The sequence below is a fragment of the Topomyia yanbarensis genome, chromosome 2 (assembly GCF_030247195.1).
Source record: "Topomyia yanbarensis strain Yona2022 chromosome 2, ASM3024719v1, whole genome shotgun sequence".
NCBI lineage: Eukaryota > Metazoa > Arthropoda > Insecta > Diptera > Culicidae > Topomyia > Topomyia yanbarensis.
This window is the reverse complement of record NC_080671.1, coordinates 214,967,753-214,989,377: the sequence shown is the minus strand read 5'-3', so window position 1 is coordinate 214,989,377 and position 21,625 is coordinate 214,967,753. Positions and strand designations below refer to the sequence as shown.

Below are 21,625 nucleotides of genomic sequence, written 5' to 3'. Positions count from 1 at the left end.
AAAGTGATTTATTTCAATTCTGCTCACTCATAACACTGTGCATAGCTCTGTGCATACAACTGTAAACTACGCAGAGCTGTGCGAGCTGCGTACACATTTCTTCGTCTATTTCAGTTGTGTGAGAACTGATTTTATCATTTTATTTTGCCTGTGCACAGTTCTGAAGCGAGCTGTGTGAGATGCCCGAGATCGTGCGATGGCATTGTGTGTAAGAGACCTACCGGCGCGCACTCGCACTCTCAATGAAAATACGTGTGTAGCGTGTGATAGCTCTTTTCTCTCAACGAACACTGATGAGCAAACCATCACTGGATCTTACTAATATGTTCAATTCCAGTCGAATTTTGTTGTTTTGAGGCCGAATATACAGCTACAGCAGATTATGTATTTCAAAATATCGTTTTGTCCATTGTCATATACATACACAATCACATTAAACAATAACTTTGTGTAAAACTTTGGAAGTTATATATTAAATGTACCATTGACAATATTAGTTAGTATGGGCTTTAACCTAGGCTTTAACTAACATTAAATAGTTATCATTTGATTTGAATTGTAACATCATCATCATCGTCGTAACTACTGCACTGATCGAATACCTGGTGTTCTGAATCATGACCATATGTTTCACAGATTTCTAGGTAGCGCAATTTTGAGCCATCATTCTCCAGTCTTCTTGCATTTCTTGCATTTTTCTAGGAATTTCGACTGCAGCTAGTTGGACTTCATGTTCGATGATTAGAGACCTTCAAGAATAAATCAATGAATGAATTTATCAACATTGTTAGTATTACCCCACCACTAGGGAAAACTGAGGAATTTCGGATTTCGTATTTTTGTTTTTACGATGTGGTTTTCGACATTAAAAATGTTTTATTGCACTATCTGGGGACGTGCCTGAATTGAGTTCAACACTGCAGACTGCGACGTATGTGCGCTGCTTGTGAGTTTGCGTTGGGATTGGCACACATAATTTTTTTTCACGCATGGTGTGCGCGTTGGGTTAACCAGACGCCAAAATGATTTTGGCGGTTTGTAGGGTAATGAGCCTACTAATACATACGCGTTTTATATGTCGGATAGACTGAAATGCGGTGGTGAGTTAATGATGCTGGAGGGTGGGCGGCGGTTCAAGTTATGTGAGAGCAGTTTCAGCGTTGATGTTTGTTTCCAAAAAGCTAAGCTAAAGCAATTTCTGGTGGTAATGCAGTCTGACCAGGTGAAAACACCGATTGGTTGTTATTTTTATCCTCGTTTTTACACAGGTTTGCAAGTATAAGTATTTTATATCGTTCATATTCCTTAGATCATATCGTGCAGTGTAGTATTGTATATAGGAGTTTCAAAGCAGAACGAGAATGGAAACAATCACATCCCCAGCAGAACGTCTTGTTTTAATATTTCGGACTTTAAAACAGGTATACGATGCCGGTTTCTATGTTACCTAATTTGCAACACGTTTCTAATTTTCATGGTTTAGTTCTAGAATCACAATAGTGACAGTTCTATAGTATAAAACTGATAATTCAATTTAACTAGAACTTACTCTCTTCAGCAGCAGATTTTGCGGATGCTCTATTTAGTTTAAAATTCATGTCACGTCATGTCTTCAGCGTTTCCGGACTGTGCTGCATACTCTCTATGTGTTTAAACACAGTTCTAAACTTGTTTTAAAAACAAAATTTCAAAACAAAACGCTATGCTGAGAATGTAATTATTTCTGTGACAGTTCTACTTTGTAACGCGTAAAACGTTACAGAACATACACTAAGTTCATTGTTTTAGTTTCATTATAATATTGCCAAAACATCAGATTTGTACGGTAAAATTATTGTAATTTATTAATAAATTTTATTTGTTTAGCCATTTATCGATTAAGAAATACTTAACCTAAAGATTGTTTATCTAATTTCATTAGTACACAATTGAAATATTAAAAATTTATTTCGGTCCTTTTTATTTAAAAAAAAAATCGAATGTTTTTTAATACCTTTATCTGAAATTACAACTCCATGAGAATATTTTCACAAATTTTTATAGAGATCCGAGAAATATATCGGAAGCGCTTCGTCTACCTAGGGCAATGGTGACTTGAAATTTTAAACTCGATTATCTCGAAATGTCGTTTTTCCAAAAATGTTTTTTCCATGATCATGATTGTCGAAAAACAACTCAACCGATTTTCTTCAATTTTTTTTTCAATTGGTCGTAATTAATGTTTTTCGTACTTTTACGATTCGTTTTTTATGCATAAATTTTTGTTTTTTGGATGATAATTTTTAATGCAATTTTTAGAGCTTAAAACAGTGGTTTTTTAGCATATTGGGATTTTAGTTGATCTATTGGTCTTTCATCGTGATCACCGCAGACCTCTTAAATAAAAAAGGGTTTCGGGGAAAAAACCATAACTCCGCCAATTATCAAAATATTTTTATGAACTTATGCTTGTTTATTTCACTGAAAAATGTGCTACTAAAATATTATAAGTTTGATGATGTAAATCATTGCTTTATGTCCTTACGTAAATTTTTTCTTGACGTTTTTCGCACAAAAATGTATGTAACCCCTTAATGCCAGCAGATAATTGATTAATTGAAAAAATCGATTTGTTTGAAAGCATAGCAGCGAGTATGGTGTTGTACTAGGTTTTTTAATTTTACTATTGTCATAGGATCAATAATAAATTATGTTTAGGCAAGGGTGTATATCAAATTGTAACATAGAAGCGGTAGTAAATCAGAACGTGACGTAGCCTATTTTTACCGGGGACTATATACTCTCCAGTCCTGAGATGAGTCGATAATTTTGATAGATTAATATTCAGTCGCGAATTATATTGCATGCTCTTAAAAACGTTACACTTGTAATGGCACCCTGGTCGTGTCATGTACACAAGCCTTAATTTTTTTTTCTGAAAGCTAAATGCACTGTATTAAAGCTTAAACCTCACTGTACATTTGTCTTCTGGAATTTATTTTGTTTTAAAGAAATGTTCAGAAAATTAGGTTCTCGTTAAAGGGGAGAGGGTTTTTAGCGTGGAAAAAAACTTTTGCGAATTTTTTTTAGAAATTTGTGTGAATCGAATTGATCAAAACATTGTGCATTATAGTGTATCACCTTCTGTAATTTTTCTATGCCAAAATATCGACAAGCGACTCGGTCACGAAGCTTTTTGTAGAACGTCTCTGGAAAAAATACAATTTGCGGTGTTAACTGCCATTCAAAAACTACTCAACCAGGTATCTGCTACGCCGCTATGTTTTCAAAGCCAAGATTTAAAACGTCGCGTTAAGGTCGATCCACAATAAACATAATTGATTTCATTCAACACAACTTTGGTCCAGTTCGTTTAATTTGTTGGTATCATGGCGAAAAGTTTTTGTTATTCACCGACATGTTCAAAACAACACTTTTCTTCACTTTTCGGTCCAATTTTTTCACTTTTCGACAAACATCTAAAGATCGAGTTATACCGTACGGTGTATGATTAGTGCAGAACGAGCTTCAAGCAAAATGAGCAGAACAATCGGAACTGTCAGTGGGGCCCATAATTTGTGTGCCCGCTGAGATGTTGACTTATGTCAGTTCAATGCAATCGGGATAGGGGTGCCATATACGTGTACTCAACCGATTTGTTTTGCATACACATTTTATGTATAAAATACCTAACCCCTATGTTGAGATAAGTTGGCAGTAAAGGGTTTTTTTTACCAATTTGAAATAAAAATTGCCATTTTTCACGAAAAATTGCGCCATTTTTTAATAAAAAACCCCCTTAATTGAAAAATTATCTCGAAAGATCAACGTAGAGGTTAGGTATTTAAGAATGCATGCAAAGTTTGAAATAAATCGGTTGAGTAGTTTTTGAATTACAGAATGTTATTGAAATGATACATTATAATGTACAAAAAATTTGATCAATTCGCTTCACCCAAAGTTCTAAAAAAAATTTCGCAGGAAAGTTTTTTTTGCGCGCTGAAACCCTTACCCCTCCCTTAAGAACAAAAAGTAGCAATATACCATTGAAATTCAACTTGTAATTATATGTCTGTCTACAGGGGTGTACCTGGCGGATCACTTGTGGTGCATTTTTAAAAATCAGCGAAATTAAATGCATTTATTTCCATCAAAATAGAAATTCATGATGTATTTTGCGTTGCGTGTAAGACGTCAAAACACTACAAAAAACTGTAGGGCTATTCAATAAAACGTCGAACAAAGTCAATTAGCGTAGAACGTTTGTTAAACAAACTTTTTTTTGCGAGGGAATGCAAAGTTGATGTAAAAATAGAAATTAATTGCATTTTTTTTATTTTTTTTTGTTTATTTGACACGGCTCAATGCGTTAGCATAACTGAGCCGTGGGTCTTTTTCGATTTTTACAATATGTAGAAATTAACATTAACTTTCAACTGTCCATAGGGATTTGTTAACGCAGCTTGCTGCTGCGTGTTGAGGTCACTTCCTTGGTGGTTAGACATTAAGCGCGTTGTCTGCCGCACCTTGGGGTCATTCGGTCCGTCTTCTTTCGCGTTTTCGTTCACGTCCATGTCGTCATTCATGATACTCACGGTCGGATGTTCTTGTTTGATTCTTGTACTTCCGGGTCGCTGTTGTAAATCTTTCTTCATCGGTGTTTGATTCTATTGGTGGTGTTGGTTGTTGGTTTGGAGACATTTGGTGTAATCGTTGTTACTTCGATGTTGGTAATGGCGGTTGGTTTAGTGGTACTGGGCCCGATAGTTGTTGAGTTGGTGTTTGTTACTGCCTGGTCCGCAGTCATTGGTTTACCAACCGGTTGTAGTTTAGTATACGATGACTGTATACTGGCTTTGTTTGCAGCCGAAGGAATTTCCTTAACAGCCTCTGCGCAAGGTTTTCCGTGGTATAGCGGCTGATCGCAATATTGGCACGTGGGAATCTGCCCTGGGAACATGACTATTGTTCGTTGAGAATATGCAATACCTTGAGGTGATCTACCTGAGATGGTCAAGTAGGATATGCCGGTCGCATTCTTACTACACGAACGGCATTTCGAAGTATTTTCCTTAACATTTTATTGAAAAGACAATCGGCACATTTCATAAAGACCACTGATGTAATCGAATTTCCATTTGATTGCTTATTTTCAGGCATTCCGCCAACTTACCCCATAAATACCCTCAGCGATTATCTTCAGCTCTAAAAATTTACTGCAGTTTGTTTAAATAGAGACAAACCTCTCCTGAAAAAATAAAGTAAACGTATAAATGTGGGACACACTGTATACGAAAATGCTGCATGTTGTTTCACAAAACAAAAAATTCTGCTGTGGTAGTGATATTGGTTCTGAACATAATCAGTGCATTGTGTCTAATATGCTTGAATGACAGGGTGCGAACATCTACCACATTGAGCTCCATATTCACTATTAAAACTATTTGCGACACTTTCTGTTATTGCTAGGGGTTATTGTGCGGGTGTTGTTAAATTGTATTTTTTTGCATTGTATGTTTCAGTTTCCAGAGTTTTTCGGAACTTCCTCTGGCCAGTGTACAGAGCAGTAGTAATACTACTGAAGGCTACATACTACAGATGGAAGAATTAATGGAGAAACTGGATCAGGAGACCCTTCGCGTATTGGAAGGTAATGTTAATGTTCATAAAACCATATTGATCTACAACTTAAAAACAAAATCCATCAAACGAAAGGTTTTCGATGCCATATTCCGGAATGCAATCTTCTCATCCCAGGTCACGTAGACGAATTGAAACAGCATTTCATAACAATTCATAAACTGAAAACTACAGTTCCTAATGATCTACCATTTCGATGCTCAGTTTGTGGTAAAACAAATACCTATTTCAAAGATTTACGAAAACATTTAATACAATTTCATCCAATAAGTCATGAAGTTGATATGGGAACTAATGTTTGGAGACACGATGATACAAATGATGTTGCAATCGAAGGAGGTTCCAGAGCCATGGGTATAGGGAAAATTACTAACTCTGGTTTTTTTCTTAAAGCCTGTTTCATTAGAGGAAATGTACGAATCGGTATCAGATTTAATTACAGAAATGCGATGTGACGTGGCACTCACAGAAACCAAAATACAGTCTTTTATGACGTGCAGCAAAAACATGATGGATAAATATAATCGATTCATCATTGGGTTAATCAACAATTTTGTTCTTTTGAAAGGCTTGAATTGCAACGATGAAGCTATTATCAATTTGATTAATGGTTGTGAACTTCCCAATCTTTTTGTTGATGTTCAATCCTTTGAGCGAAACCTGGCATTTCTATCGGGAAAGTTTAAATGCGCCATACCCGAACCACGAGAAATTGTTTTGGGAAAAACAAAAAAAACAACAATAGTAAGGCTAGGAAGAACGGTACGGCGTTTTGGACGATCATGCCGAAAGGCACCGCTTGTTAAAAAAAATATTAGTATATCTAAAGACCGGGCACACTACATATCGATCCGAGAGACATTAGCGTTTATTATGCAAAATACAACAGCTCGACAGATGATTGATGATGAGCATTCTAGACTGGATGGAACTCTGTGTGGGTTTAAAGATGGAAAACGTTTTGGAAGTCATGAATTTTTAACGAAATATCCCAATACTATCAGACTATCTATGCACATTGATGAAGGCGAATATTTAAACCCTTTAGGCTCGCGTAAAGGTAATAATAAATTGACAAATATAACTTTTAAAATCCAAAACTTTGATCCGATTATTAATTCATCATTGGATCGCGTTTACATTGCATTAATGGTTCACTCAAAAGTAATTAAAAAGTATGGATACAAAAAAGTATTGGAACCTCTTGTTGAAGATCTGAAAATGTTATCTGCCGAGAATGGAGTTGTTATTCAAATAGGATCTGAGGCCGCATACACATTACGAGCTTTGGTAGTCAATGTGCTTGGTGACACTATGGCTATTCATGATGTATTTGAACTTATGCCTCCACAATCATCATTATTTTGCAGGATGTGCTACATCGAAAGGAACTTTTTTCTATCCGGATCATATGGTGAAGTTGCCACAATTAGAACTCCCGAGAGCATTGCATCAGATCTTGTTGCAATATGCAACAAAACCAAAAAACCAAATGAAGTTGGAATAAAGCAAAGGTCAAGCTTGCATGATATTCCATTTTTTCACATTGCAAATAATTTCACTTTCGACCCCATGCATGATTTGTTGGAAGGTGTTGTTAGTATGGTGATAAAATTAATTTTACATAATGTTGTAAATGTCAAAAAGTTAATTTCCATTTCCGACGTTAACAATAGAATAAAGCAATTCCATTATGGAGATGCAGAATCTAGCGACAAACCATCATCAAATTTTACAATAGACAAACTCAAAGCTAGATCAAATGCAATAGGACAATCAGCGGCTCAAACTTGGACACTTTTGCGTTCATTTCCATTTTTGTTTTGGGATGTGCTTAACAATGCCGAGCAATATGTACAAATAATAGGTCATCTTTTAAAAATAACGTACTATTGTTTCTCGTATCAACTGAAGCAATCTATGCTAAGCGTTCTAGACGATGCAATTTGCAATTTTTTCGTCTTATTTAAAACTTGTTTTCCTTTATCAGACCCTATCAATAAAGTGCATCATCTTGCGCATTATAAACGAGTTATTGATGAATGTGGTCCAATTGCCAATTTTAGTTGCATGCAGTTTGAAGCCAAATTTAAAGAGTCTAAGAATCAGTCAAAGACATGCAACAACTTTAAAAATTTGACATACAGTTTGACAAAACGTTTGAATTTGCGGCAAATTTATGGTATACATCATCACAATTACGATTTGAGAAAAACTGATATTTTTTCGATGGTTGAAATAGAGAAAGATTCCTTGGATTACGCCCTGCTTATATTTGATCTTCCAAAAACGGTATCAACAATCAGACATATGAAAATAAATGGCACCAGTTTTAAACCAGGCCTAGTTGTCAAATATAATATTTGTGAACAAAATGAATTCGGGCTGTTAAAAGCAATTATTCTATCAAACGATGATAAAATTTGCATACTTCAAAAGTTAAACTGTTTACGTTTTTGTTCTAATTCTTTTAGTTACATTGTAGAAGTGGAAGAACAAAATATTCGTGTTTCATGTGCAAAATTACTTACTCGCAAGACTTATAGCTTATGGCGGTGTTTTGACAGAGAAGAGGAATTCTTTTATATTAGCGTAAAATATGTCGATGAATAAATATTCTTCCAAATCGTTCTCTGTTAACGAAGCCTTACATCTTCGAGTTCCATCACAAAGTAGTTTAATAATTTAAAAGATAGGTTAGTTATATCGGTAAAGATTTATCTCTATCTTTTTCGAAATTAACACACATAATAGCACGAATGGAGCATTTAACTATCTCTTCCAAATACCTTTTAAAAAATTGCATGCTTTTATGGCTAATCACTCTTGAACGGTAGAAAATTAATTTTGCGGTGAGTTGGAAATAATGAATCACTGTTCGAGGAATAAATAAAGAATGAGAAAGAAATACTGTGCTAGATAGATGGAAAAAGTGACAAATTAATTAGAAAATATCAAATTTGAATGAAGCATGATACTACTAGTGATAATGGTGAATAATAGATCAGTTTTATATTCACTGCAAAATAGATTAACTCAACTTAACCTAATCCATTTATTTGAAAATATTTATTAAAACAACAACATTTTTAGATGAACAGATTAACGATCACTCTTTGCTGGAACTGTATGAATCGCACCTAACCAGTATGGGAATCACAAGACATGGTCCGCGTCTGATAATCCTTGGTGTTATTCAGAGAAAGAAAAAACAGATTGAACTTGCAAACAGGCCATCCACTTCCACAGGGTTTGCTCCTTCGAATGCTTCTAAACTCTCGGTAATTCAGAGGTTAATTAAAAACGCATTTTTATTTGAACTTCATGTTTCATAGGTTCGTGAACTACTTCAATCTGACAAACTTTTCGCGCAGAAGATACTTTATCGTCAGCTCGATCGACAGCAGGTTCCTGAAAGAGAACACCTTTGTTGGATGGTAAGAGTCTTATGTCGTCCATGGTACGACACGATTCTCGAGGAAAAAAGGTAAGGTATACAAGAAACAGATTGGTGGCAAAAACTTTCGCAAAAATATTATTGCTATTATAGCCAATTTAATTAATATTCTGAATAGAAAAACTGAATTATCAGTGAATGATTGTGCGCAGATAGTTATTGTTTTAATCTATGCTATTTATTAGCATTTTTGCTGAAGTACACTTCATATTTTTACAGGTTTTGTGTATGTACAAGTAAATTTTTTAATTCATTCCAGATACCCGTCAGTTCAAGAAAAGAAAGACTTAGCTTTGATGATTTTACATGCCTTTCCACATTTGAAAACAACTGCGGTTGAAGGTGGAAGCGAAGAGGTATGTGGATATTATCTCAAATAATGAATTATGAACAATAACTTTTATTAATTTTTTTAGTAATATGTTGTCACTTTTTTTACTTTAACGACATTCAATAAGCTAGAAATAACTAAGTAGGGAGAGTCGGTTCTCATAATCAAGAGGGACAAGTCTGCCTTTGTCGTGAGACATGTTAGTAGAATAGAGCGGTTCGTAGTAATTCTGCCTAAGCTCGACTCCTTTCAGCAGAAGACAAAAGATTAGTTTGTAAGATTTCAAAGTGTATTCGTAAGATTTTAAAGTGTGTTTTTTACCATTCCACAATTAGTTTTCCGGTTTGTATACTTCACATCCTTGATCTCACTTGAGTACTATAGCTTTAAATTTCCGTTGTTTTCCCTACATAGTAATCTCTATCTAATTGAATGTCGTTAAAAAGTAAAAAGACACATAACAACTTTTCATATTTGTATAGTTCTCTTGGCGTGGGCGTAGCGTAGTTGGTAAATCGATTGCCTTGTACGCAGCGCACCTGGGTTTGAGTCCCGACCCCGCACATAGGGTTAGAAATTTTTCATAGGAAATTTTTCTAATCCAAAGAGGCGAATGACCTTAAAGTTAAAACCTCTATAATCGAAATAAAAAAATTATTCTCTTCTTTCTGTAGACTGGTTTTTTTTACGAGAATGGCGGTAAGGGAAGTGGACATGAGCATACCGGTTATATCCAGAGACACATTCGAAACTTGGCTAACAAAGTACCGTCTGAGCTTAAAAAGTATAAGCGGCGTAAGGTACCCCAGGTGGAAGATCCTGAAATGGTCAGGGCCGCTGAAAAATGTGCCAAAAAGGAAGCATCGACTGCCAACTTCACATTTATTCGAGATACTATGGTCGAATGTAGTAAACTGCACTTGACGCTGATTGATCGAAAGAAAAGTGCCAACGAGATCATGGCTGTTTTTCCTCATTTTCGTTCGTATAGTGGCAAACTGGTAAGTTCCAAAACATCAAACAAATAGACACTCATTACTGGAATAATTAAAAATATATTTATACATATTTGAACTATGCTTTTTAGAATGTCTAAATATAGTAGTATTCATTCAATCTAAGTTTCCAAGTGAGCTTAACTCTAGGGGTAGATCACTCTAGGGATGTATAAAAAATTTGCATCAAATTAGAAAAAATGCATTTAATTTCCATTTTTGCATCAACTTTGCACTCCCTCGCAGAAAAGTTAGTTCAAAAAACGTCCTACGCTGATCCACTTTGTTCGACGTTTTGTGGAATGTAGAATTTGACGTGGGTTTTGACGTCTTACACGCAACTCAAAAGACATTGCACGCAACGCGAAATACATCATGAATTTCTATATTGATGGAAATAAATGAATTTAATTTCGCTGATTTGCAACAATGCATCACAAGTGATCTGCCCCTAGGCTTAACTATTACCAAAACATTTGATACTGTTTTATACAAAAAAATAAAAAAATCCAACAATTTTTCAGATTTAAATATTTTACGAGGGAATGCACGACAACTACAGCAAGAACATAGACCTCAAAAACATTTTTGCTAAAGGTCTATTGTTCGGTAAAAGTGCGTTCGAGAGGGTAGAGGATGGTAAGTAAAATCTTCAAGAAAATTAAAACACCAATTTCACAAATGTTCTCACATGTATTCCAGATAATCTAAGGGGATGTCTTCGTGTAATGCTCAAGCTTAATAATAAGGGCATCAAACGAAATTCCAGCGGAGTATCGATTGAGGAGGATCTTGCTGCGCCGCTTATTAGGTGGATCCCGGTAATTTCAATGCAATCGCAAAACAACCTGTACCATTTCTATACACTGATAAAAATGTAAACGTAACGCCTATTGATTTTACACATAGATTTTTGCAATTAGCTGTGACATACTGCCCTTGTATGCAAAAGTGACGTAAACGCCACTTTGGTCAAATTTCACTTTTTCGTATTTTTAAGTTCGCTACGAAAATCCGCATCTTTTAGTGCAAACTTCAAATAAAAATTTACTTTTAAAACGGGAAAAACAAAGCGACGAATACATGCCTTTACCCGTACCATGCAAGACAAAAATTGATTTCCTGAAAGATATACTCGATGTCGTTTACGTCACTTTTGCATGCAAGGACAGTATGGACATTATTTGCTGGCATATAAATCCAATGTGTGTATTTTATATATATATATATATATATATATATATATATATATATATATATATATATATATATATATATATATATATATATATATATATATATATATATATATATATATATATATATATATATATATATATATATATATATATATATATATACATATATATATATATATATATATATATATATATATATATATATATATATATATATATATATATATATATATATATATATATATATATATATATATATATATATATATATATATATATATATATATATATATATATATATATATATATATATATATATATATATATATTGTCTTGGAATAAATAATTAGTTATTCTGGTCGTACTGCGTGCGATGAAATATTAATCTTCCATGCACATTCCATAACTAAAAGGCACATAAAACTCGATTCTATAACAATACACACATATAACTTATGTGTATGCATACATAGTTTATACAGTTGACACATAGAAGGTATGTGGGTACGTGATAGCATTAGCATTTCTTCTTCATATGGATTGAAGTAAATAGAATTAAGGTTCAGATTTTTATCAGTGTACGCTTACTCCTTAATTACAATATCGTTGCATTTGAGACAGGTAACAATCGTCACAAAACCATGAATTAGAAATTTTGGAGGAAAATGCATTGATAGTGCTTTGTGCTCGAAGCACATTATATCGACCAGTTCGAAAATTTACCGTTTCCTTCCAAAATTCCTTTTTATAGCGCTAGTTATTTTCTAACAGAATACGCCACGTCGCTTGGAGCTCTCATTTTGCATGCGTGACTGAGGAGCCAAAGAAAAAACAGATTGAACTTGCAAACAGGCCATCCACTTCCACAGGGTTGCTCCTTCGAATGCTTCTAAACTCTCGGTAATTCAGAGGTTAATTAAAAACGCATTTTTATTTGAACTTCATGTTTCATAGGTTCGTGAACTACTTCAATCTGACAAACTTTTCGCGCAGAAGATACTTTATCGTCAGCTCGATCGACAGCAGGTTCCTGAAAGAGAACACCTTTGTTGGATGGTAAGAGTCTTATGTCGTCCATGGTACGACACGATTCTCGAGGAAAAAAGGTAAGGTATACAAGAAACAGATAGGTGGCAAAAACTTTCGCAAAAATATTATTGCTATTATAGCCAATTTAATTAATATTCTGAATAGAAAAACTGAATTATCATTGAATGATTGTGCGCAGATAGTTATTGTTTTAATCTATGCTATTTATTAGCATTTTTGCTGAAGTACACTTCATATTTTTACAGGTTTTGTGTATGTACAAGTAAATTTTTTAATTCATTCCAGATACCCGTCAGTTCAAGAAAAGAAAGACTTAGCTTTGATGATTTTACATGCCTTTCCACATTTGAAAACAACTGCGGTTGAAGGTGGAAGCGAAGAGGTATGTGGATATTATCTCAAATAATGAATTATGAACAATAACTTTTATTAATTTTTTTAGTAATATGTTGTCACTTTTTTTACTTTAACGACATTCAATTAGCTAGAAATAACTAAGTATGGAAAGTCGGTTCTCATAATCAAGAGGGACAAGTCTGCCTTTGTCGTGAGACATGTTAGTAGAATAGAGCGGTTCGTAGTAATTCTGCCTAAGCTCGACTCCTTTCAGCAGAAGACAAAAGATTAGTTTGTAAGGTTTTAAAGTGTATTCGTAAGATTTTAAAGTGTGTTTTTTTTTTACCATTCCACAATTAGTTTTCCGGTTTGTATACTTCACATCCTTGATCTCACTTGAGTACTATAGCTTTAAATTTCCGTTGTTTTCCCTACATAGTAATCTCTATCTAATTGAATGTCGTTAAAAAGTAAAAAGACAACAACTTTTCATATTTGTATAGTTCTCTTGGCGTGGGCGTAGCGTAGTTGGTAAATCGATTGCCTTGTACGCAGCGCACCTGGGTTTGAGTCCCGACCCCGCACATAGGGTTAGAAATTTTTCATAGGAAATTTTTCTAACCCAAAGAGGCGAATGACCTTAAAGTTAAAACCTCTATAATCGAAATAAAAAAATTATTCTCTTCTTTCTGTAGACTGTTTTTTTTACGAGAATGGCGATAAGGGAAGTGGACATGAGCATACCGGTTATATCCAGAGACACATTCGAAACTTGGCTAACAAAGTACCGTCTGAGCTTAAAAAGTATAAGCGGCGTAAGGTACCCCAGGTGGAAGATCCTGAAATGGTCAGGGCCGCTGAAAAATGTGCCAAAAAGGAAGCATCGACTGCCAACTTCACATTTATTCGAGATACTATGGTCGAATGTAGTAAACTGCACTTGACGCTGATTGATCGAAAGAAAAGTGCCAACGAGATCATGGCTGTTTTTCCTCATTTTCGTTCGTATAGTGGCAAACTGGTAAGTTCCAAAACATCAAACAAATAGACACTCATTACTGGAATAATTAAAAATATATTTATACATATTTGAACTGTGCTTTTTTAAATGTCTAAATATAGTAGTATTCATTCAATCTAAGTTTCCAAGTGAGCTTAACTCTAGGGGTAGATCACTCTAGGGATGTATAAAAAATTTGCATCAAATTAGAAAAAATGCATTTAATTTCCATTTTTGCATCAACTTTGCACTCCCTCGCAGAAAAGTTAGTTCAAAAAACGTCCTACGCTGATCCACTTTGTTCGACGTTTTGTGGAATGTAGAATTTGACGTGGGTTTTGACGTCTTACACGCAACTCAAAAGACATTGCACGCAACGCAAAATACATCATGAATTTCTATATTGATGGAAATAAATGAATTTAATTTCGCTGATTTGCAACAATGCATCACAAGTGATCTGCCCCTAGGCTTAACTATTACCAAAACATTTGATACTGTTTTATACAAAAAAATAATAAAAATCCAACAATTTTTCAGATTTAAATATTTTACGAGGGAATGCACGACAACTACAGCAAGAACATAGACCTCAAAAACATTTTTGCTAAAGGTCTATTGTTCGGTAAAAGTGCGTTCGAGAGGGTAGAGGATGGTAAGTAAAATCTTCAAGAAAATTAAAACACCAATTTCACAAATGTTCTCACATGTATTCCAGATAATCTAAGGGGATGTCTTCGTGTAATGCTCAAGCTTAATAATAAGGGCATCAAACGAAATTCCAGCGGAGTATCGATTGAGGAGGATCTTGCTGCGCCGCTTATTAGGTGGATCCCGGTAATTTCAATGCAATCGCAAAACAACCTGTACCATTTCTATACACTGATAAAAATGTAAACGTAACGCCTATTGATTTTACACATAGATTTTTGCAATTAGCTGTGACATACTGCCCTTGTATGCAAAAGTGACGTAAACGCCACTTTGGTCAAATTTCACTTTTTCGTATTTTTAAGTTCGCTACGAAAATCCGCATCTTTTAGTGCAAACTTCAAATAAAAATTTACTTTTAAAACGGGAAAAACAAAGCGACGAATACATGCCTTTACCCGTACCATGCAAGACAAAAATTGATTTCCTGAAAGATATACTCGATGTCGTTTACGTCACTTTTGCATGCAAGGACAGTATGGACATTATTTGCTGGCATATAAATCCATTGAAGGAGAAGTTATTAGATGTAAGGACAGCATGATTAACTGCATCGATGTATTGATTAAATCTTTTGACGTACTCAATGTAAAACCGCCGGCTCAGTTGTACAAGTTAATCGATTTAATTTCAATACTGGGTTACAGGGTAATGGTATCCAGCAAGCGAAGCGGAGTGAATGAGTTTTGTAATTCTATCTCTGACTACGAAAGAGCTATTGCAAGCTCAGATGATGAAGATTAGGATTAGAAGGCTGACTGATATGTTACTATTAAGTTAATTTATAAGTTTTACATATGAATGAAATACGCATATATCCACAATCCTTTAAAAAATGTTAAAAGTTTAAAAAAATGAGCTGATATATATTTGATGATACCATGTTAAACTAGTTTAAGTTGTTAAATAAATGTTTAGAAGCCAAGAGATTTGTTTTATCCAAAGAATTCCTTCTTTTTGCGTTTTCTGCGTCGTCGATTTTTTTAATAATGGTTAATTTTTAACCATTTATCCTTTTTTTGAATTTTTAGAAATGGTTAAAAATTAACCATTTTGTGAGTAAACCTCGTTTAGTCATTTTATGACCAAAGCGCGTTTAGTCATTTTATGACTTTCCCCGGGTTTACTTCAAAGTGGTTAAAAATTAATCATTTATGGTTATATTTTTTTGAGCGTGCAGCCCCAATTAGTTGAAATCCCATAAGCTATGGGTATCCTACAACGCGGGTACCGCGCAGTAGGAATCCGCGCAGTAGGAAGCCGCGTAGTAGGAATCCGCGTAGTAGGAGACCCGACTGTAAATCGTCCGGTCACATATGAAATTCCCATATAAGCCGGAACTCAATTTTTTTTTTCAAAGGGGGGACCTCATGAAATTTCAGAAATCGAATTCGTATTTTTGATGGCAAACATCTTTAAAATGCATGAAACGTCGAGATTTTATGTTATCTCGAAAAATTTTTTTTTCTAAAAATCGACTTTTTGGGACTGCCGATTTCGCACCTTTTTGCCTTTCTCAATAGAAAGGTATTGCAATTGCTCTGAAAACCGACTTTTTAACGGAGGCCCGGAGGGCCGGGTGACATATACCATTCGATTCAGTTCGTCGAGTTCGGCAAATGTCTGTGTGTGTATGTATGTGTGTATGTATGTATGTATGTGTGTGTATGTGCATATGTGTGTGTATGTGACCAAAAATGTCACTCGTTTTTCTCAGAGATGGCTAAACCGATTTTGACAAACTTAGTCTCAAATGAAAGGTGCAACGTTTCCATAGGCTGCTATTGAATTTTTAATGGATCCGACTTCCGGTTCCGGAATTACAGGGTGATGAGTACGAACACGCAGAAAATGTCGATTTTAATAAATTCTGCAATGAATGTATAAAGGTGAATTTTTTTCCAAAATATGACCACAACTGCTTCGATTTGTAGTATTAGGTCACTAACATCCATTCAAAGTCTATTTGGCCACATTGGCCACCATCATCGGTTCCGGAAGCCCCGGCGGAAGTATCTAAATTCAGAATAACAGTCACATCGGTTTCTCGGAGATGGCTAGACCGATTCGACTAAGCTTGGCCTCAAATGAAAGGTATTGCGTCCCCGCAAATGGCTATTTAATTTCATCCCGATCCGACTTCCGGATCCAGAGTTACAGGTTGTGGCGTGCGATCACATAGCAAATTGTGATTCAAACCGATACTCCGATGAAAGCAAAAAAGGTAAAAATTTCGCTAAAATGTCTCTCAAACAACTTAAATTTGCTGTTCTAGGTCACCGACGGCCAACCAAACTTTCGTTGACTACATTGACCACCATAGACGGTTCCGGAAGTGCCCGGGAAAACCGGCCATCTTTCAAAATTTACGAACTCACATCAGTTTCCCGAAAATGGTTGGGCCGATTTTCACAAACTTATTCCCAAATGATAGCTATAATATCCCCATAGATGTCAATAAAATTTCGCACGGATCGCTTATATGGGTCCGGAAATATAGACTAAATCGTCCGGTCACATATGAAATTCCCATATAAGCCGGAACTCAAATTTTTTTTTCAAAGTGGGGACCTCATGAAATTTCAGAAATCGAATTCGTATTTTTGATGCCAAACATCTTTAAAATGCATGAAACGTCGAGATTTTATGTTATCTCGAAAAATTTTTTTTTCTAAAAATCGACTTTTTGGGACTTTTTTCGCACCTTTTTGCCTTTCTCAATAGAAAGGTATTGCACTGAAAACCGACTTTTTAACGGAGGCCCGGAGGGCCGAGTGACATATACCATTCGATTCAGTTCGTCGAGTTCGGCAAATGTCTGTGTGTATGTATGTGTGTATGTATGTGTGTATGTATGTATGTGTGTGTGTATGTGCGTATGTGTGTGTGTATGTGACCAAAAATGTCACTCGTTTTTCTCAGAGATGGCTGAACCGATTTTGACAAACTTAGTCTCAAATGAAAGGTGCAACGTTCCCATAGGCTGCTATTGAATTTCTAATGGATCCGACTTCCGATTCCGGAATTACAGGGTGATGAGTACGAACACGCAGAAAATGTCGATTTTAATAAATTCTGCAATGAATGTATAAAGGTGAATTTTTTTCCAAAATATGACCACAACTGCTTCGATTTGTAGTATTAGGTCACTAACATCCATTCAAAGTCTATTTGGCCACATTGGCCACCATCATCGGTTCCGGAAGCCCCGGTGGAAGTATCTAAATTCAGAATAACAGTCACATCGGTTTCTCGGAGATGGCTAGACCGATTCGACTAAGCTTGGCCTCAAATGAAAGGTATTGCGTCCCCGTAAATGGCTATTTAATTTCATCCCGATCCGACTTCCGGTTCCGGAGTTACAGGTTGTGGAGTGCGATCACATAGCAAATTGTGATTCAAACCGATACTCCGATGAAAGCAAAAAAGGTAAAAATTTCGCTAAAATGTCTCTCAAACAACTTAAATTTGCTGTTCTAGGTCACCGACGGCCAACCAAACTTTCGTTCATTACATTGACCACCATAGATGGTTCCGGAAGTGCCCGGGAAAAGCGGCCATCTTTCAAAATTTACGAACTCACATCAGTTTCCCGGAAATGGTTTGGCCGATTTTCACAAACTTAGTCCCAAATGATAGCTATAATATCCCCACAGATGTCTATAAAATTTCGTACGGATCGCTTATATGGGTCCGGAAATATAGACTAAATCGTCCGGTCACATATGATATTCCCATACAAGCCGGAACTCAAATTTTTTTTTCAAAGGGGGGACCTCATGAAATTTTAGAAATCGAATTCGTATTTTTGATGCCAAACATCTTTAAAATGCATGATTTATTTTATGTTATCTCGAAAAAAATTTTTTTCTAAAAATCGACTTTTTGGGACTTTGCCGATTTCGCACCTTTTTGCCTTTCTCAATAGAAAGGTATTGCAATTGCTCTGACAACCGATTTTTTAACGGAGGCCCGGAGGGCCGAGTGACATATACCATTCGATTCAGTTCGTCGAGTTCGGCAAATGTCTGTGTGTGTATGTATGTGTGTATGTATGTATGTGTGTGTATGTGCGTATGTGTGTGTGTGTATGTGACCAAAAATGTCACTCGTTTTTCTCAGAGATGGCTGAACCGATTTTGACAAACTTAGTCTCAAATGAAAGGTGCAACGTTCCCATAGGCTGCTATTGAATTTCTAATGGATCCGACTTCCGGTTCCGGAATTACAGGGTGATGAGTACGAACACGCAGAAAATGTCGATTTTAATAAATTCTGCAATGAATGTATAAAGGTGAATTTTTTTCCAAAATATGACCACAACTGCTTCGATTTGTAGTATTAGGTCACTAACATCCATTCAAAGTCTGTTTGGCCACATTGGCCACCATTATCGGTTCCGGAAGCCCCGGCGGAAGTATCTAAATTCAGAATAACAGTCACATCGGTTTCTCGGAGATGGCTAGACCGATTCGACTAAGCTTGGCCTCAAATGAAAGGTATTGCGTCCCCGCAAATGGCTATTTAATTTCATCCCGATCCGACTTCTGGCGTGCGATCACATAGCAAATTGTGATTCAAACCGATACTCCGATGAAAGCAAAAAAGGTAAAAATTTCGCTAAAATGTCTCTCAAACAACTTAAATTTGCTGTTCTAGGTCACCGACGGCCAACCAAACTTTCGTTGACTACATTGACCACCATAGACGGTTCCGGAAGTGCCCGGGAAAACCGGCCATCTTTCAAAATTTACGAACTCACATCAGTTTCCCGAAAATGGTTGGGCCGATTTTCACAAACTTAGTCCCAAATGATAGCTATAATATCCCCATAGATGTCAATAAAATTTCGCACGGATCGCTTATATGGGTCCGGAAATATAGACTAAATCGTCCGGTCACATATGAAATTCCCATATAAGCCGGAACTCAAATTTTTCAGAAATCGAATTCGTATTTTTGATACCAAACATCTTTAAAATGCATGAAACGTCGAGATTTTATGTTATCTCGAAAAAATTTTTTTCTAAAAATTGACTTTTTGGGACTTTTTTCGCACCTTTTTGCCTTTCTCAATAGAAAGGTATTGCAATTGCTCTGAAAACCGACTTTTTAACGGAGGCCCGGAGGGCCGAGTGACATATACCATTCGATTCAGTTCGTCGAGTTCGGCAAATGTCTGTGTGTGTGTATGTATGTGTGTATGTATGTATGTGTGTGTATGTGCGTGTGTATGTGACCAAAAATGTCACTCGTTTTTCTTAGAGATGGCTGAACCGATTTTGACAAACTTAGTCTCAAATGAAAGGTGCAACGTTCCCATAGGCTGCTATTGAATTTCTAATGGATCCGACTTCCGGTTCCGGAATTACAGGGTGATGAGTACGAACACGCAGAAAATGTCGATTTTAATAAATTCTGCAATGAATGTATGAATTTTTTTTCCAAAATATGACCACAACTGCTTCGATTTGTAGTATTAGGTCACTAACATCCATTCAAAGTCTGTTTGGCCACATTGGCCACCATTATCGGTTCCGGAAGCCCCGGCGGAAGTATCTAAATTCAGAATAACAGTCACATCGGTTTCTCGGAGATGGCTAGACCGATTCGACTAAGCTTGGCCTCAAATGAAAGGTATTGCGTCCCCGCAAATGGCTATTTAATTTCATCCCGATCCGACTTCCGGTTCCGGAGTTACAGGTTGTGGCGTGCGATCACATAGCAAATTGTGATTCAAACCGATACTCCGATGAAAGCAAAAAAGGTAAAAATTTCGCTAAAATGTCTCTCAAACAACTTAAATTTGCTGTTCTAGGTCACCGACGGCCAACCAAACTTTCGTTGATTACATTGACCACCATAGACGGTTCCGGAAGTGCCCGGGAAAACCGGCCATCTTTCAAAATTTACGAACTCACATCAGTTTCCCGAAAATGGTTGGGCCGATTTTCACAAACTTAGTCCCAAATGATAGCTATAATATCCCCATAGATGTCAATAAAATTTCGCACGGATCGCTTATATGGGTCCGGAAATATAGACTAAATCGTCCGGTCACATATGAAATTCCCATATAAGCCGGAACTCAATTTTTTTTTCAAAGTGGGGACCTCATGAAATTTCAGAAATCGAATTCGTATTTTTGATGCCAAACATCTTTAAAATGCATGAAACGTCGAGATTTTATGTTATCTTGAAAAAAATTTTTTTTCTAAAAATCGACTTTTTGGGACTTTGCCGATTTCGCACCTTTTTGCCTTTCTCAATAGAAAGGTATTGCAATTGCTCTGAAAACCGACTTTTTAACGGAGGCCCGGAGAGCCGAGTGACATATACCATTCGATTCAGTTCGTCGAGTTCGGCAAATGTCTGTGTGTGTGTATGTATGTGTGTATGTATGTACGTGTGTGTGTGTATGTGCATATGTGTGTGTGTATGTGACCAAAAATGTCACTCATTTTTCTCAGAGATGGCTGAACCGATTTTGACAAACTTAGTCTCAAATGAAAGGTGCAACGTTCCCATAGGCTGCTATTGAATTTTTAATGGATCCGACTTCCGGTTCCGGAATTACAGGGTGATGAGTACGAACACGCAGAAAATGTCGATTTTAATAAATTCTGCAATGAATGTATAAAGGTGAATTTTTTTCCAAAATATGACCACAACTGCTTCGATTTGTGTTATTAGGTCACTAACATCCGTTAAAAGTCTGTTTGGCCACATTGGCCACCATCATCGGTTCCGGAAGCCCCGGGCGGAAGTATCTAAATTCAGAATAACAGTCACATCGGTTTCTCGGAGATGGCTAGACCGATTCGACTAAGCTTGGCCTCAAATGAAAGGTATTGCGTCCCCGCAAATGGCTATTTAATTTCATCCCGATCCGACTTCCGGTTCCGGAGTTACAGGTTGTGGCGTGCG

The 21,625-nt window shown here is 36.1% G+C and overlaps 1 protein-coding gene and 1 long non-coding RNA gene across 3 annotated transcripts; both read left to right on the top strand.

The window, feature by feature from the left end:
• Positions 1-3,854: 3,854 nt before the first annotated feature.
• On the top strand, positions 3,855-12,574 carry LOC131682875 (uncharacterized). 2 transcript variants are annotated; one of them, XM_058964662.1, is made up of 9 exons: positions 3,855-5,629; positions 8,713-8,900; positions 8,955-9,106; positions 9,336-9,432; positions 10,082-10,408; positions 10,927-11,041; positions 11,105-11,223; positions 12,373-12,501; positions 12,556-12,574. In XM_058964662.1, the coding sequence occupies exons 1-6, from the start codon at positions 5,578-5,580 to the stop codon at positions 10,930-10,932; spliced, it is 822 nt and encodes a 273-aa protein (XP_058820645.1). In that variant the 5' UTR covers positions 3,855-5,577; the 3' UTR covers positions 10,933-11,041; positions 11,105-11,223; positions 12,373-12,501; positions 12,556-12,574. The 2 variants fall into 2 exon arrangements, with proteins under 2 accessions (XP_058820645.1, XP_058820644.1); XM_058964661.1 differs by having other exon boundaries at positions 3,855-8,900.
• A 1,409-nt stretch (positions 12,575-13,983) lies between these two features.
• LOC131682878 (uncharacterized) lies at positions 13,984-15,572 on the top strand. The gene is made up of 3 exons (XR_009304224.1): positions 13,984-14,008; positions 14,528-14,642; positions 14,706-15,572. It is a non-coding gene; the product is annotated as an uncharacterized LOC131682878 (long non-coding RNA).
• Positions 15,573-21,625: the final 6,053 nt, after the last annotated feature.

Excerpts from the sequence above, each read along its gene's own strand:
- LOC131682875 (XM_058964661.1), top strand. The coding sequence starts at position 6,031 with ATGTACGAATCGGTATCAGATTTAATTACAGAAATGCGATGTGACGTG.